At 48.8% G+C, this 16,121-nt stretch overlaps 1 protein-coding gene across 5 annotated transcripts in view; it reads right to left on the bottom strand.

Moving 5' to 3' along the window:
* The window catches only part of DIS3L2 (DIS3 like 3'-5' exoribonuclease 2), a 201,113-nt gene that overhangs the window by 28,659 nt on the left and 156,333 nt on the right, over positions 1–16,121 (bottom strand). For all 5 annotated transcript variants that reach the window (XM_049802432.1, XM_049802436.1, XM_049802433.1 and 2 more), the window contains one exon: positions 13,565–13,644. In XM_049802432.1, the coding sequence (XP_049658389.1) occupies positions 13,565–13,644 (80 nt within the window). The remainder of the gene's footprint in view (positions 1–13,564; positions 13,645–16,121) is intronic.

Below are 16,121 nucleotides of genomic sequence, written 5' to 3'. Positions count from 1 at the left end.
ACACAAGACCTTTGCAGAGCTGCCTCCCTCTGACACTTGTGGCTTGCAAACCGTTCATAGGTATTTTTAGGACTACCTTTTGGCACTGAATAACAAAAGCAGGGAGATGCTGCTGCTGGACGCAGCCAGAGCTCTTCCCAGCCACCCTGCAGTCACATCAGGAGATGCTGGTGAGCAGCCGTCTTGGGGTTCAGGTGCTTTGTGGCTCTGAGCCGAAAACAAGCCCAGCCACAAGCAAGGCAGTTGTTTCCCCACCTTCACCACCTGGAACAGCCGATGGCTCCAACTGTGGCAAATTTACCAGTATGCAGCAGGTAAGGAGCAAGGCGGTGTGTCTGTGCATGCACAGACATGTTGTAAAGGAGGAAGGAGGACTGGCTGTGAATTCAAATTTAGAGCGATCAGGACATATCGTGTTGGGATGCTGAGGTTCACAAAGCAGCAGCCATTGGCAGCTCCACATTCAGCTCTGAGTCACACAGGAACTAGCCTGGGGAGCAATTACTGGTGTACAAATGCTCTTGAGCTGCAACAAAAGGATGGCAAGGAGTTTCCCATCAAAAATCCTTGAAGTCTTTCTCTCCCCCACTTAGGCTTGGGAGGATACTTCCTCCTGCTTAGACAAGTGAAGCCTCAGCAGAGCATCTGTTGAGGGGCCTGAGATGCTGGAGGGAAGCGTCCAGCGACACGGATCAGGGGTGAGCAGCAGCCACTGCGGCACAGCAGGTTCGCCCTGCCAGCATCACCCTGCTCCCCTGCCAGCACTTGTGACTGCAGGAACTATGCTCCGTTACGAACAAGCTGTTCCTTCAATTCAGCCCTTCTGACTCCTCTGTTAAAGAAGATTTTCCTGAAATTGTCTGGGGCTTTGACTAGCCAAATGCACTTTTACATCTGACTTCAGTCCTCTAGCTGCCACTGCACTGCTCCCTGCAAGCCCAGCCTGTGCTACTGAGAGCCACGGGGCAGGAGGAAACCCCTGAACCACAGCCTGGTCCAAAAATCAGGTCTGCAGCACTAACAAGCTCCCTACACCTCAATCCTTCCCCCTGCATCCTCACACACACACACGAGCTTTTTATTCTAGCAACCCCATAGACTACCCTAGGAGTGAAAGGGAAAAACGTAACAGCAAGTGCACGCCTAGGTGTTCATTTTGTATGTGCTGACAGTCTCACTTTAATCCTACTTTCCACGTTTAAGGTGTTAATGGGAACCTTGATGCATTTCAGAGGGAACACGCACGGATAGAAGATAGATGCACGAGTCTAAAACCCTGCTCCCAGATTTCATATCAAGTGCCGGATTTGTTTATATCCATATGATACAATCTCCATAAAAGTAATCAACCACCACCGAAAGGAGATGTTTCAGTATCTGCACAGCCTTCACGCAGACTAGGCATTAGGTTTGCTTTTATGATGCAGAATAATATAATGGATTCTTTCCACAAGTTCCCAAATGTTGTTATTAAGTATTGCTTCTCTAATAAAATAAGCTGCAACATACAGTAGTACATGATGTGGCATTTACACAAGTCTTTTCTCTACATAGGACTTGCTGGCTTTTAAACAAATCTGTCTCTTCTATACACTACAGAAGCACAAGATGAGTAATTATGTTCTCTGCTTAATAATGTTTTTGCACTGGCCAATTTAACAGCTAATCTCCACAAACCTCTGAGATAGTCCCCCAGCAGCTACATTTGCATGTTGTAATCAAGTCTTGCTATTAAATCATACTTTGCAACAATAGCTGAGCTGTCAACTACACGCAGCAGCTCTCACACTGGCACCATGCAGGCGAAAGCCCTGGATAAACATGCACAAAGCCACACCGCTCTGCCAGCTAAGAGAGCATCCCTTTGCACTTTTGGGAGCTCGGCGATGGCTGCACACACCACAGATCTCAGGACAAGCATCCTTTGTCTCTCTCTGCTTTCTGAAGTGGCCAGCCAGCTTGCAGGTTGTTTTCTCCAGGCCTGCGTGCTGCTCTCTGCAGTGGTGCAAAGCCAAAGTGGTTTGGCTGTTGTGCTCTGTCTTACTCCTCAGGCTGCTTTCTACGGTGTCCTTGAAAAATTGAGCACTCTGGGTGCAACAGAGAGATCCCTTCATTGCAAAGGTCCCCCCCAGCCCTTGGCTGCATGGGCAGAACAGCTTGTGGAGCCGTGCCGTGAATCAGAGCACTGCACCCTTCAGGGTTAACTACCCTCCTTGAAAATACCCCGCCTAATTTTCCCGTTTCTTTGCTGTCCTTGTTGATCACAGTACAGCATGAAGATGTGCCTGAGAGAAAGGGCAGGCCAGCCCTCGTTCAGTTAAGTGTCCCTGTTTGTGTCATCATATGTTGGCTGTGGAGCCTGGGAATGGCTGGTGTGACATGAAGCAGATTTTTTATCTTCCTCTACTGGCTTTTACCAGGGACTGATCCCCTACTTCTTACTGTCCCATTCACCCTCCCAAAAACTCATCCCCAAAGAGACCCATAAACCCCAGCTTAGCTCAGCACCATACTCCTGCTTCTGTACATTCACTGAAGCAACATGTCCCTTCTGCTGCACTCTCCCACCACCTCAGTTTTCTCTCCATGGGGATAGGGACTGTGAAGATCTGTGTGACCCAAGTGCATCTGTCAAATAACTGCACCAGGAGCCAATTCCTATGAATTCCATGCAGCAAACATCACTGCACTGGTACAGGCTGTTATCGGTGCCAAAACCTCTTGCTCTGAACTGGATTCTGCCTCTCTGCACTCCCCTGCAACATGCTGCAAATGTGCAAGAGCAAAGACCTTGTTGAAATCTGCCTTTTGTAGTAGCTGTACCACCAGGCAGAGTTGCAACACAGCGATGCAGATCAGCTGCAGCCCGGCTGCATCGATGATGTCTTTCGGTCCTAATGATTCTCCCTACGTATTAGCACAACATTTATTTCTACCTTGCCCTGTACTTTCCATTTACCCAGAAATCTGACAAGGTCTCATTCCTTTTAACATGGAGACAGAGGGAAAGGAGAATTTCTTGCTGGAATCGGCTCACTCTTGTGAAAGTAGACAGATCGATCTAGGTTCAATCTGTCTCGCTAATTGTTGGGGGCTGGAACTGACCCCAGGCTGGCCCGGCTGGGAGTAAGCGTGCAAGCACGGGCAGCCAGGTCCCAGCCTCTCCTGCTTTACGCTGCAAACAAGTCATACCAGATCTCTTTGAGTATGGTGGACCCTGCCTGCTCCCCTGTAACCTGGACACTTGTGCCCAGCCCCATATCGCCAGGCAAGTGGCACCACGCCAGACAGTGCCTGTCTGGCAGCAAGACTGCAAATGAGCTCTGAGCTTAAATAAAGCATGAAAAATTCATTAATAAGATGACTTCTCCAACAGGTGCCCTGTTTTACTGCAGCAGAGCTGCCTCCCCACTTCTCTAGGTCCTATTTGTCCACAAAGTCCTTCCAGGGGTACTGCAAGTGGGGCCAAGCCACCGCGGCCTTTCTTGTCTGCCAGGACAACTGCACGTGTAGCTGCTCACTAACTTGATTACATTGAGATGAGTAGGGTTTGCATCAACTCTTTTACTACATCAGGCTGTCTAACCTGGACTGTCTGAGCAAAATGAGATTATGCCAGAGATGCAGCATGTACAAGAGCTCTGCCAGGGCCGGCTTTCACCAGGGGGATGGGGAAAGTGATGAGCAGTCGGAATGTGGGTCTCTGCTCGTCTCAGTCGGAGATGGAAAGAAATACCTGCTGGCAGCCCAGAAGGAGGCAAGAGCTCTGCTGAACGAGGCAGGAGCGAGCAGCGATCCGATCAGCGAGAGATGCTCGGTAACAGTTAATCACTGCTGTGTTCAATTGTCAAAGTTAACTGCGGAGCAGGAGTGCAGAGAGAAGGGAGAGAGGGAGGGGAAGCAGGGGATACCGAGCTGCTCAGCTCACAAGGCCAGTGCCAAGAGTAGCATGGCCCCACAGAAGCAGTAAAGCCAGACAAGACCTTACACAGGCTAAAACCCAGGCAGGGCTCTGCACCGCATGCAGGCAGGCAGGCAGGCCTGCCTGTACCAGCCAAATGAAGTGTGGCAGGTAATCGTGCCCAAGGCAGCAGAGCTCTGCAGTAACTGAGACTTGAGTGGCAACGATAAAAGTTCACTTTCCTCTATTCCCTCCTGTTTGATGATTGCAAAGTGCTTTATAAATGCTAATAAAAAAGTCCCAGAGGACTCTTGCTCTTTTCTGCTTTACAGGCAGTGGAGCAGAGACAGACAACGTGACTTGTCAGAGACCACGCAAGGGACAGCCTCTGAGTTGGGAGCTGACCCTGGACCTCCTGCCCTGTGTGTAGTGAGCTGGTGAGGGGTCCACCGGGGTCACTGGCGAACAGGACATTTCCAGAGAGATCAACAGAGGCAGAAAAATTTACAGGACATCTTGGCCAATAACGATGCTGCTCATTTAAGGGTGCTTCTGCTCATCAGCCCCACTTTAGATGACAGGTGAAGGACACAAAATTTAAGATGTTCAAAGCTGATCTGAGGAATTTAGAACCATCTCCCATTAAAATTAATGGAAACATTAATGCAAAGTACACTCAGATCCTCAAGCAGGTTCTTTCCAAGCAAGATCTTTCCATTAACTTGAAAGGAAGTTGTGCCCAAATCCTCTTACATTGCTGGGAACATCTCAGACGATACAGGCGAAGTCAGGTTACAAATCCATTAGGCTCCAGATTGACTAATGCATGGCAAATTGAAAGAGGTGAAAGTGCTAAGCTGTAACAGGAACCCCACTCAGGGTGACCTTGACACAGCGAGGAGCTGAGCACACAAAACATGCTTGTGATTTGAAGCTCCATTTTTCAATGGAGAGGAAGCAGGGAGGTGTAGAGGCAACAGAGTCCATTGCCAGACCGATTTAGCTGCTCTGAACTGTGGAAAAAACATTGAAAAAGCAGCAGGACCCAGAGCAAAGCACAGCAGTAGCTGGAAAAGTAGAACTGCTCACCCTTCCTGCTTGGGAGGAGCTAAGGAGAGAGATGCTTCCACTCTCACCCTCTGATTTGCAAGGACATAATTTCAAACAATAAGGTACACTGAATGCCCAGCTTGGCAGAGTACATGGAGAGAGGGCAGGACTCAAAGCAACTGTCCTCTTCTCCAGGCCCAGCAGCTGGCAAAATGCAACTTTGCAAAAAAGCGAGTGGTGTCAGTGCGAAGCGGATCCTTTACATTAACACAGAGCAGTGTGCCAGGAATTTAAGACTAGGAGGATTACTCCAGCAGCTGACCTCCTGTGCCTGGAGGGCTTCAGGTAGCTACGGCTCCGTTAAATCCACTGACTTGTAGGGTCTAAAACACCTTCCAGAAGTGCACTTGTCCTTGAGAGATGGAGAATTCCCTGGTCTTGTCTTGGGAAATTTGCCAGTGGTTAATCTCTCTTGCCTTTCAAATGTGTGCTTTATTTCCAGTCTGAATGCTTCAGCTTTCAGCCAGTAGCTCTTTACGAGAGAGCAATCCCAGCTGGCTGACAATCCACCCGGTTACTCCAGCTTACGTTGCCGATCCCCTGGGGAACGAACGTACTTAGTGCTGAACAGACCGTAGAGGTCCTGCCCACAGCAAACGGAAAGCCCTCGCTCTCTGCAGGCAGAAAGCGCAGATCAAACAGCAGGTTGGCGAGGAGGACTGAAAGGTCTATCTTCAAGCAGAGCATCCTTCATCACCGCCAGCACAACGCATGCTCTGAGTACTCAGCATCCCCTTTATCATCTTTGGTCTTACTTCACTGTCTGCCTCTGCATGCAACTTTCCACGGTTAGTCTGTACCTAAAGCACATCCTAACAAAGCAAAATACAGCGGCACATGCGCTTGCCTGCTGGTCCCAGTGCTCCCTGCTTGTAACACCACAGGGTGGACAGCAAAACCTATACCTGGCAGAGAAGTCACTCTGCACTATGACTATACATTTGAGGACACAGAGACCAAGCCAAAACAAGGGCTCCTTTTCCATATTTGTTACAAAAAAGTATGCCTAGAAATCCTGCTGGGAGAGGGATGGCTAGGGGGTCTGGTGATTTTCTAGCCAGATCTCAGCTCAGGAGAGGGCCTTCGTTGACACAAAATCAATCTAGCAACTTGGGTTCAAGATGAAATTGAGAGGTGCTTCTTGTGGAAGGACTATTATTCACTCTTTCCCACATCAGATCCGTCCTCTCCCACGTACCTAAGGGCTAATCAGAGACCCATCTGATTGAGGGCCACTAAGAAAACCCAGATCCATAGGTTAGCAATTCTAGTCCAGATATAGCTCACTGCCTTGGGCATTATTCAGACATATATAGGCCAGGGAAATGGTGCTAAAACATTGCTGAGGGCTTCCAAATATATTGTTAAGCAAATGGATATGTAAACAGATCTCCAGAGATGACACAGGGAGACGACATCTCTGACTCAATTACAATTGCAGCTGATTTTCTCACCTACTTGACTGCTACCGAATACCCAGACATCTAACACTGACAGAAGGAGGTTTTACAGCTCCTCTCCAAGCGAACAGTCTGAAACAGATAAGACGACAAACTCAGCTGATTCAACCCAGGGAGAGCAGGGAGGTCCCGCACTTACCCAGGTTTAAGACCCCAGTCCTTCCTCCCCCTTGAAGGTGGGAGCACACACTGACTGCTTGGTGCCCTGTTGAGGATTTAGAGGGAGAGCTATTGGTTGATGTGGGATATTGTGTAGGCCACCAAAGAAAGCTTCAAACATTCATTTGGAAGGGGTCAGGTTATCTTCAAACCCCATCTACTTGCTCAGGGGAAAGGTGGGTTTCCTTGCTCACCTTTTCCATTTGCAGCCCCCACATAACACTGACACTCCAAGGAGTTGGCAGTTACTATTTCTACGGCACTGATGGATTGGAAACCTGTTATTAAGCAGCAGGGTGGCAGGAGGCGGCAGGTCTGTGTCAAGAAAAGCAGCTAAATAATACCTGGGCAGAGCCTTTTGCAAGAGGCCTTCTTCCTCACCTAGAAACAGCCATGGGGTCCCTTCTGCAAGGAAAGAACAGCTCTCTGCTCCTCAAAGTCTCAAGTGAAAAAGGCTGTTTTGCAGCATATGTCCCAGCAGCCTTTGGTTGTGGCATACAGAAAACTGAGCTCATACCTTAGGCAGGAAGGATTACATATCTTTTGAAGTTTTAAAGGTCAACCTCCAGACTTATTCTCCTACACAATTTACCCTACACTGAACCAATGCCAAAACCAGGAGGACTGGTACAGTGACAGAATAATTCTCCAGCCTTGCCTGGCCAACTCCAATGCTTACCCTTTGGCAGGTAAAGGATATACATCACCTGCTGTCTTGGGTGAAGTTTAGTGCCAGTAAGTCAAACAAAAACCAAGACATGGTATCAGAAGAAAAACTCCAACCTGCTTAGTCTTCTCTTTTGTAGAGTATATCTTCTGGACAGTGCTAAGTCACGCCCTGGCTTGCATTTTGCTTCCAGTCCTATTTTCATCCACATAGACACCACTTCCACCCGACCTTTGTAGTGTTTCAAGCCCAGGGGGGCTGGCTTAGTCTTAAACCCAGGAGGTGGCTACAATCAAAGTGGTGGCATTCCTTCTCAGCAATGAAAATGCAGGCTTACTTTCCCCAACCACCTCTGATGCTTTTCTGTGGCCTCCAAAGACAGCTAAACCCTCGCACAGCTCATCAGGAAAGAGTCACAGGGCAGCTCAGCTACCTGCAATCCAACAAGACTTGGGCAATGCTTGCAGACAGCTAGCGATGCACAGAGGTGCGCCTACAGAACTGTGGTGCAGCACGACATGCCTTGTCCCAGCTAAGCCACCTTGTCCAATGGGACACCCTAAAGTGAAAATCCCACCTTGGAGAATTTGACATTGGCTGGCAGATCCATTTCTGGAAATGGAATTAATTTTATTTTGATCTGAAATCTAAACAAGGCGTTTCATAAGCTTCAGGTGAATAACTGCTACTAGACAGCATCCATCCAAGCCTGTGATGTCAAGGGATTACATGTGTATGGATTTACCCCATGAAATCCCAGTCTGCCAGACAAGACGAACAAGAGAAGATGCCACCTTCAGAGACTTCCCTGGCCATGCAGGTCAGAGTAGGACAGAGCACATATTTGCTGATCACTAACCAGAAAATCAGATACCATCAGGGGAGACGACCACTTCCTTTATACCACTACAAGCAGTGCTGCTTCGCTGGGATGCATGTCATGAAACAACCATGTAATAAGGCAGGTCAGGCACCCAATGACTGTGTGAGCTGTGCAGCAGCTCCTTGTACAAAACAACCTACTCTGCAAGCCTCAACTTCTCCAAAGGAACAAAACATACTAAGGTAAACCTGCCAGCTCATTGCAAAGCAACCAGGTCCATGCTAAAGTCCAACACATGAGCTGTACACCTGGGAATGACATCCGAAAACAAATCAGTTATGCTGTGTCAGCTGCTTTACAAATTTTGTTCCTAGCACTCCCAGTCAACAGCTCTCCTAGCAAAAAAGAATAAACTCCAAACAATTCTCCTTTGCTCTACTCAGTAAAATACCTCCCCCCAAACCCAAACAACCCAAGCTCTGTTTATACCAAACCTGCTGCAGCCCTGAATGGTAGCAATAAATGGAGTAAGCTAATGTGTTAGTGACAAATAACCCGTTCGAACAATTCAAGCATAATTATAGGCTGCTCTCCTGATGTAATGTTGGGTACATCACTGCAGATATTACATTCACCTTATGAAAAGATTGCACAGAGAAGCTCAGTTGGTAACCCAAACAGCATTATATATCACGAGCCTGTCACCATCAGGAGTGCATGCACCCTGGCATTTGAAGTCCTGGTGTTTTAAGTGATAATCCAATGTACCAAGCATCATTGATCTCTATATAAAAGGGGGCACCACTTTTCCTTTCAACTGGAGCTATTTTTCACTTCTCATCCTGAAGAGTTGTGTAGTGCTGCCCGCAAGTGGCTACACTGCACAGCAGCTCTATCTGTAACACTCTGGGTCCCTGGAGAGAAAAAATGATCAATACTCCAACGCTGCTTTTGTAAGAGGTCTCTAAGTGCTTCCATGCGAGATGTTGCTCCTCTGGGTTTAGAAATTACTCTGAAGAGAACATGAAAGCCCCCACTGCAAATTTGTAATCTTGACACAAACTCCAGCTGCAGCAAGGAATTAAAATGAAATTCATTGGCGAGCTGCAAGCTGGTCTATTGGCAAAGGCGGCATCTGTGACGTGAGGAAGGGACCTCAAAAAGAGACCAACACCTGAAAGCTAAGGGAGCAGGAAAACCATGTTAGAGGGGGACCAGCTGGGGACAAGGAAGCGTCACAATGCCCTGCAAATATGGCCCAAGTAACAGAATGAACCTTGACAGGGATTTATAGGTCCTTGGTGGGTCTGGGATGGCAGGGACCCTGAGCACTGCATCATCTGAGAAAGGCGACAGTAATCAGAGAGTCTTAGGAGGGAAGACAAAGGCATTTGAAGGGTCAGACTTGCTGTGGGTAGGTGAGCAGAGCCTAGGAAGTCTCCAGAGAAGTGTCTGGATAGTGACAGTGAATGCAGAAAACAGACTGAATCTTCTATTTCTTGGATACAGCCAAAACATACTAAACTTCTCACAATTAATTTCTTCTAGGGGGATCTCAAGTTGGCTTTGGCTCCTCCTGCATGCGGGCTGGAAGAAGTCTTTCATGATCATCTGTAACCTTTATTGATCTCATCCTTCCCTCTGCCAAGAGTAGGACCAGCCATGCTGGGCAGGCAGGCAGGCAGACGGTGCTTCCTCAGCACAGCTGGTATCATATTCCTAGATTGGGGACCAGTGAATGCATGTTGTAAGATGGGATTCATGAGCCATGGTGGATGTGAATGGCCTTGATGGTCTTTTACTGCCTGGCTGAGTTTTGCAACTGGATCCTATGCAGGGCTAGAGAAACCCAGCCTGCGCAGAGGCAGCGGCAGAAAGCCCATCCCACCCTCAACACTCGACTTGTGCTGTAGTCACACTGCAGGATGGCTGGCAGGGCTGTCCTCTCCTGGATGTGACTGCTCTGGGGCAACGTGAAGGCTGACAATATGCTCCTGTTCCGAATGTCACCCAGCACACTTCACCCACCGGCTGTCCACACGTCAGGGCACGGTGCCCCTGTTGCAGGACAGCCGTCCCACAGCAGCCCAATGCAGCAGTCTGGTGCCCTGTTGATTATACTGACTGATCCCCATTAGGGAGAATTTAAGCAACGTGGCTTAAAACTGTTTGCTTCTGTGTGAGGTCAAGTCATTTCCTCTGGAGCCAGGAAGAATTAAAGGGCTGGGAAGGACTGGCAGCCAAGGGGAGAAAAGTGTCTGGGTCTCAGCAGGGAAAAAGGGGAGAAGTGATGTCCCCCAGTCTCACCCCTGTGACCAGAGGCGCAGTGACAGCCTCTCTCCTCCATTCGGCTCTGTGTATAGCACTTGGATCGCTACTGGGACTACCAAGTGCCATCGGATACCAATATATTACAGCAGGGGGTGGAGGGGCGGCAGCTGGCTGCTCAGCACCTCTTCTGCTCTCAGTCCAAGGCTCAGTCTCGGCTCCACTGAGTCTGGTCTCCCCAAAGTGCTCAGCACCCAGGGTGCGATAGTGGAGTGGGCACCTGGTGAGCGTTGTGCCCATGAACGCTGCTGCAGGCAGGCAATGGGAAGCTGCCAGGAGTGGGCAAAAATTCCTTGGCAGGGTTTTATCATTTTAAAGGGAACAAATTCCAACTGATTGCCCTTGTAAGAGCCTGCATGGTACTTGCACTTCTAGCCTAAGCAATAGAAATTTTAATTGCTCTGGTAATTACACTTTCGGCAATGCTGCGGTCCTTTGTTCTGCAAGTGGGAGGCCAATATCTGCTGTTCTCCGGTGGCCCCGTCTGGCTGCAGCTTGGAACAGCATTTGCCACTTGGAGGGGAAGGGACACTCCTCCAAGTGACCAGGGTGACACTGAGCCTTGCCATGCACAGCCCCACTCACACAGATCTCTGGGGCACCGGGCACACTCCCCAGGCCAGAATGGGTTCCTGTTGACTGGGATCACCTCAGCTTCCTCCTGTTAAAGCTGCTGCTCGAGAGCTTCACACACCTGCGCTCCTGCCATGAGTCTGTCCCTGGTGCAGGTCCCAGACCCAGCACTCTGCAGAGGATGCTGGGCTCCAGGGCGCACATTTCTGGCCTTTCCCATGCATGAGCTTGCAGTGTGTTGCCAACATTTCTTCTCTGGGCTGTAAATGGCTCCAAAACAGGGTGCAGACACAAACATTACATCGCTTTAACTTCTAGATACATCTTTAGCAGGATGCAGAAGAGCTGCATCAGGACCCCCCTTGGGTCCTGATGAGTACCATCAAAGCCTGACTAGGCTTGGGAGAGTACAAGGCTTACAATTTACCCTGGGAAATTGCTAAGGAAAAATTATCACGACAAAGGCCATCCTACTGTATGGATAACAAATTAACCCTATGAAAAGCCCAGTGCTTGAGAAGTACGGTGTCTGCTTGGCTGAGCAGAAGCCACATCCAGTGCTTCACTATAACTATTCAAATGCAACTCTCTGTCACCAATAAAGCCACAGCGCACGTGAGCTCCTCCAAAATTACCCAGGGTACAATGAGAACTGAGCACACATTTGGCTCAAGGGCACTTTACCTGCAAGAATATGTCAGCTGTAGCACAGGCCTTCACGCTTCAGTTCACCAGCCAAGGATGGTGCATGCACAAGGTTTAGAGGGATAAGCATGTACGCAAAATTAGTGAGGCTCTCCCTGGGAAATGGAATCCTGCTCTCCCCAGTTTGGTCAAGCAAACTATAAAATACAAAGCACGAGGCCCCACAGGGATGTATAATTGCAGTTTGGATCCATCTGACATGTACGAAGTCTGGGTTTACTTGCAATCCCACTCATCCTGCCCTCACTGTATTTTTCCAACCCATGATCCAGGCTGGCATGGCTCGGTGTGGCTCGGCTCCCACACTTGCCAGAAATGCAGGTCACAGCCATACATCTCTAAATCAACAGCTGTCAACATGCTGCAGCTACTATGTCACATGCTGAACCACTCACAGCTAAAAGCAAGGTTTCCAAGAGGAATTGCTATTGGCCTGAGCGCTTAAACAAAATAGTTCCACTCCCGTCCCCAGAGTTTCCTCAAACAATGGCACAAAACACCCACCGGAGCCCGGGGAGAGGAGGGTCTGTGGCAGAAAAAAACGTGGCTGCTGATTTTTGAGATATACACCACACAATCAGAAACACTGGATCTATAAACATCCTTAACAAACCCCAATAGGTCTGGGGGTTTTCCTTTCCTTGCTGTCCATTGTGTGCCACTGCCTTTAAAAACCTCAAAAACAAACGCTCTTCCCTTGTTGATTTTATGCTTTGGTGCTGAACTGCACGTTTCCCTGTTAGCTTGGTGGTGCTGGAGGTACCAACTCTGCTCATCCATGCCTCTGGAGCTGGGATAGTTGGGATGGGACCGTATACCATGTGCTAATTGTCCATCCACAGGTGGGAAGGATCCTCCCAGAAATGACCTGCCTTCTGCTTTAAACACCGAGATTTCTCAGCTTAGAAAGGGGTAGGTGCTGTTTGTGGATGTCCCTCTTCTTCATCAGGACTGTTCCCATCAGCATTTCAGAGCAGATCTAATTGCAGGCCGTTCCATCCATTGACAATTTCATATACCCTCCTTTTTTAGGTTAACCTTCAATAACTGGCAAGAAGCAGAACTATATGGGTGGAGATAACAGGCTAAGGATTTATGACATGCTGGTATTCAGGCAAAATAACCCAGCACGAACACAGAAATCTCCTGAACTGTGCTGCTGCTGTCAATTTGATAATGAGAATGTGATTTGAAATAAAAACATCTTGGGTGCCAATTCACTACAGCAGCTAGTAAAAATAGGCAGAATACCTAGAAATTGAGGACTCTCTGCTCCAAACACATCCAAAGCTTGAATATCATACAGTACCTTATAAAAACAGAGCACGTGGCTGCACTGGGGCTACAGTACCACAAATGAAAGGCCGCTCAGTGAACCCACGCAGGAGTTTTAGCAGAGAGAACAGGGTGCTGTGTGTCTCTAGCTGAGCAGAGGTGAGGGCTGCTCTATTCAGTGCTCTGCAGCCTTTGGATGCTTACCCCCAGACCACACTCCCAGAGTCACCCCAGCACAAAATAGTGCAGGGTCTGAGATGCAAACACCCCTGGGCAAATCCTGGATGAGTTCTGCCAGAGCCCATGGTACCCAAGAGCTGGCCTTTCAGCCAAATAAAATCAGCTTTTAAATGCTGCAGAGAAAAGGGGGCTGCAGGGCCTCGTGCATTTTAAAGGATCTGGCCTTTACAGGAGCTGTTCCTGGTTTCAGGTCAAGCCTGAAGCCTGCTTTAATCTACTTTTAAGTGGTACAAACAGTTGTGATCACTCTGCCAGAAGGCAGGGCAATCTCCTTTCAATGCACCTTCCCCTATCTGCTGCATGTCATCTTCCATGGGACTTACTTGTTGCTGTCCCGGTACTGATAGATATAACAGCCTTGAGGCATCCCGCTCTCCTGGTCCAAGGTAAATGAGAGCTTCAACTGCAGAGAGAAGAGGGGGTGGGGGAGAATGAAAAGAAAGAGAAAAAAAAAAAAAAGCAACATTTTAGGCTCTCAGTCATCACAGCAACTTCAAGTGAGGCTTGTGGGAGAAAGCTTAACTCACCAAGACTGACACGCAAACACTGTGGCCTGGAACATACCGCAGGGTTCCAAACCTCAGGGAAAAGTCACATGTGTTGCAGAAACCTCTCGCTTTTTCCACCCTTTGTTACTATAAAGTGTTTGTGGTTCTTCTGAAATGCATGGGTCATAACGGTTCACCCCTCCAAACCCACCCACACACACCACCCTTCACCAAAGCGATTGCGGTTCCCCTCAGACACTAAAGAAATGAGTCTTCTCCATCGGCAGCTGTAGTTCCCACGAGTCTTTCTCTGAAAACTTTCCCGGCTCCATCTCGTTTCTCCAGTGCATTAGAACAGAGGAGAAACCACAGAGGGAAAGGTGACAGATTTTTCCTTCTGTGCAGAGTTATTAAAGAGCTGTTAGAAGGGTTTGCAGTTTGGATCTGCGTCCGGCAGGAGGCTATGATGTGACCTGGAAGCTGCTTTCTTTGCAGCTCCAAGAAGGTGTTCAGCAAGGGCTTTCAGATTTCAAACACGGCTCATTTTATTTAAGGAGGAAAAATTAATTCTCTTTCAACAAGCAACAGAACGGTTCTGCGTGGAGATTTTTTTGCTGAAAATGTCTCCAGTGATTTTATACACTGCTAACAGCATGGGGCTGAGCCCTGCAACAGCCCTGCACATCTGAGCAGCCCCTCATTCCCCAGGGGAAGGCTGCTGGCCCCCAGAGCAGTGTCCCACCAGCTCCTGCAGCCATGAGGTGCAGCCCTTTTTGCAGAGCCAGCACTCTGGGTAAGAGGGGCAGCATCCTTCAGAGGAGGTAGCTGTGGTCTTTATGTGCTAAACGATCTGGCTCTTTTTGGGTCACAGAGAATACTAACAGCAGGGCTTTTACCACTGCTGGATCATGCAAGACTCTTGAAATGGTCTGGGAAGACCATCCCAAGGGCTAAAAGCTGAAGGAGGTTTGTTACGATGAGCACAATCTCTTAAACAGGGAAAGGAGGAGAGAGCAGCGTTGACCCACTCCATTTGATCACAGACTCCTCTCCTCTGGGCTCCAAGAAAATTGCTAAGTCAAATTAACGGCTTATTCAGGAGTGAATGCAGAATTAAAACATCTTTCTCCCGTAGGCTGTTAAGAAACCCTGTGTGCTGAATCATTAGACGGTGCACTGATTTTCTCTTCCCTAAAGGGCAGCAAAGTCATACTCTGTGCTCTCACTGACCCAAATAAAACTGCATACCATGAAATCATCAAAAAATTCACCATCTCGGTTACTGCATTAAGAACTGAGTACCAGACTGAGGCCAAATCCAACTGATCTCCCTTGACTTCTATGCCTCTAACTCTGTAAGCCATTCTGAAATGCACACTCCTGCGACAGCATGTATCACTCATATCTGTGCTTTGCATGTGTCCATGGTACAAGTATCACAATTCAAATCACTGTCCAGATGGCAACCTCTTATGCTCTCAACAACTACCCCTTCCTGCAAGCTGTGATCTATATACAGCTTAGCAGATTCCTCAGATCCATTTTGGAGACCGGTGCCAAAGGCAGGACTAGCAGGGCCAGCTGGGGACGTTTGTTGCTGAGATCCATGAAGCCAGCCTGCAGCTCCAGCCTTTCCAGATGCTATGACGGCACATGGCAGCTACCCCATGGGAGCAGGAGGTCACTTAGAAACAAGCCACATCCTCAAGGGAGACAAATGATCGCCTTGCTGTGGCACAGGCAAATGTGACTTATCCATAACCAGAGTCTCCCAGGTGAGCTGCCCCGGTTTGGGGAACTGAAGGAGGAACCGGGAACTGCCCAAAGCCATTTTTCTGGGCCAGGTTTTCCAAAGCTTTCCTGCTAGAGTATTAGAAAGCAACTCTGAGGCAAAAGGGACAGCAGTTATCTCGGGCACAGCTCTACCTGGTCCTGTGCATTGAGGAAAGGGGACCACACTGCAGAGTCGCTAGAGAAGAAACACAGAAGAAAGTGCAAATCAGGCAAAAGCGTGGCTTTGGCCACTTTCAACAATATTTCTGATCAGGACAAACTCAGGAGTGCCTGAGGCTCTCATTTGCAGCTCTCAGCTAAGTGGGCTTCAGGCTTGCAGTAACCGAGCATCTCTGGTTACAGCTCACCTGGGCTCTGGGCCCCCAGCACCACCCGGAGCCGGAGCCGGAGCCAGCTCTGTGCAAGGAGACAAGTCCAGGGGAAGGGAAGGAAGGAAAAGGGCTTGGAAGGAAAGCAGCCTTGTTTGGACAGGCTGCCAGGGAAAGCTGTGGGGCAATCAGGTATGGGAGGGTGACCTTTCCACTATCTGGGGGGACGGGGTCCCATGGAACCCGCCTACCCAAAAAAGGAAAGATCACAGTTCCCAGAGATAATGGGT

The sequence above is a fragment of the Accipiter gentilis genome, chromosome 6 (genome assembly GCF_929443795.1).
Source record: "Accipiter gentilis chromosome 6, bAccGen1.1, whole genome shotgun sequence".
Taxonomy (NCBI): Eukaryota; Metazoa; Chordata; class Aves; order Accipitriformes; family Accipitridae; genus Astur; species Astur gentilis.
Note: the sequence above shows the minus strand (reverse complement) of the source record. Positions and strands in the feature narration are given on the sequence as shown.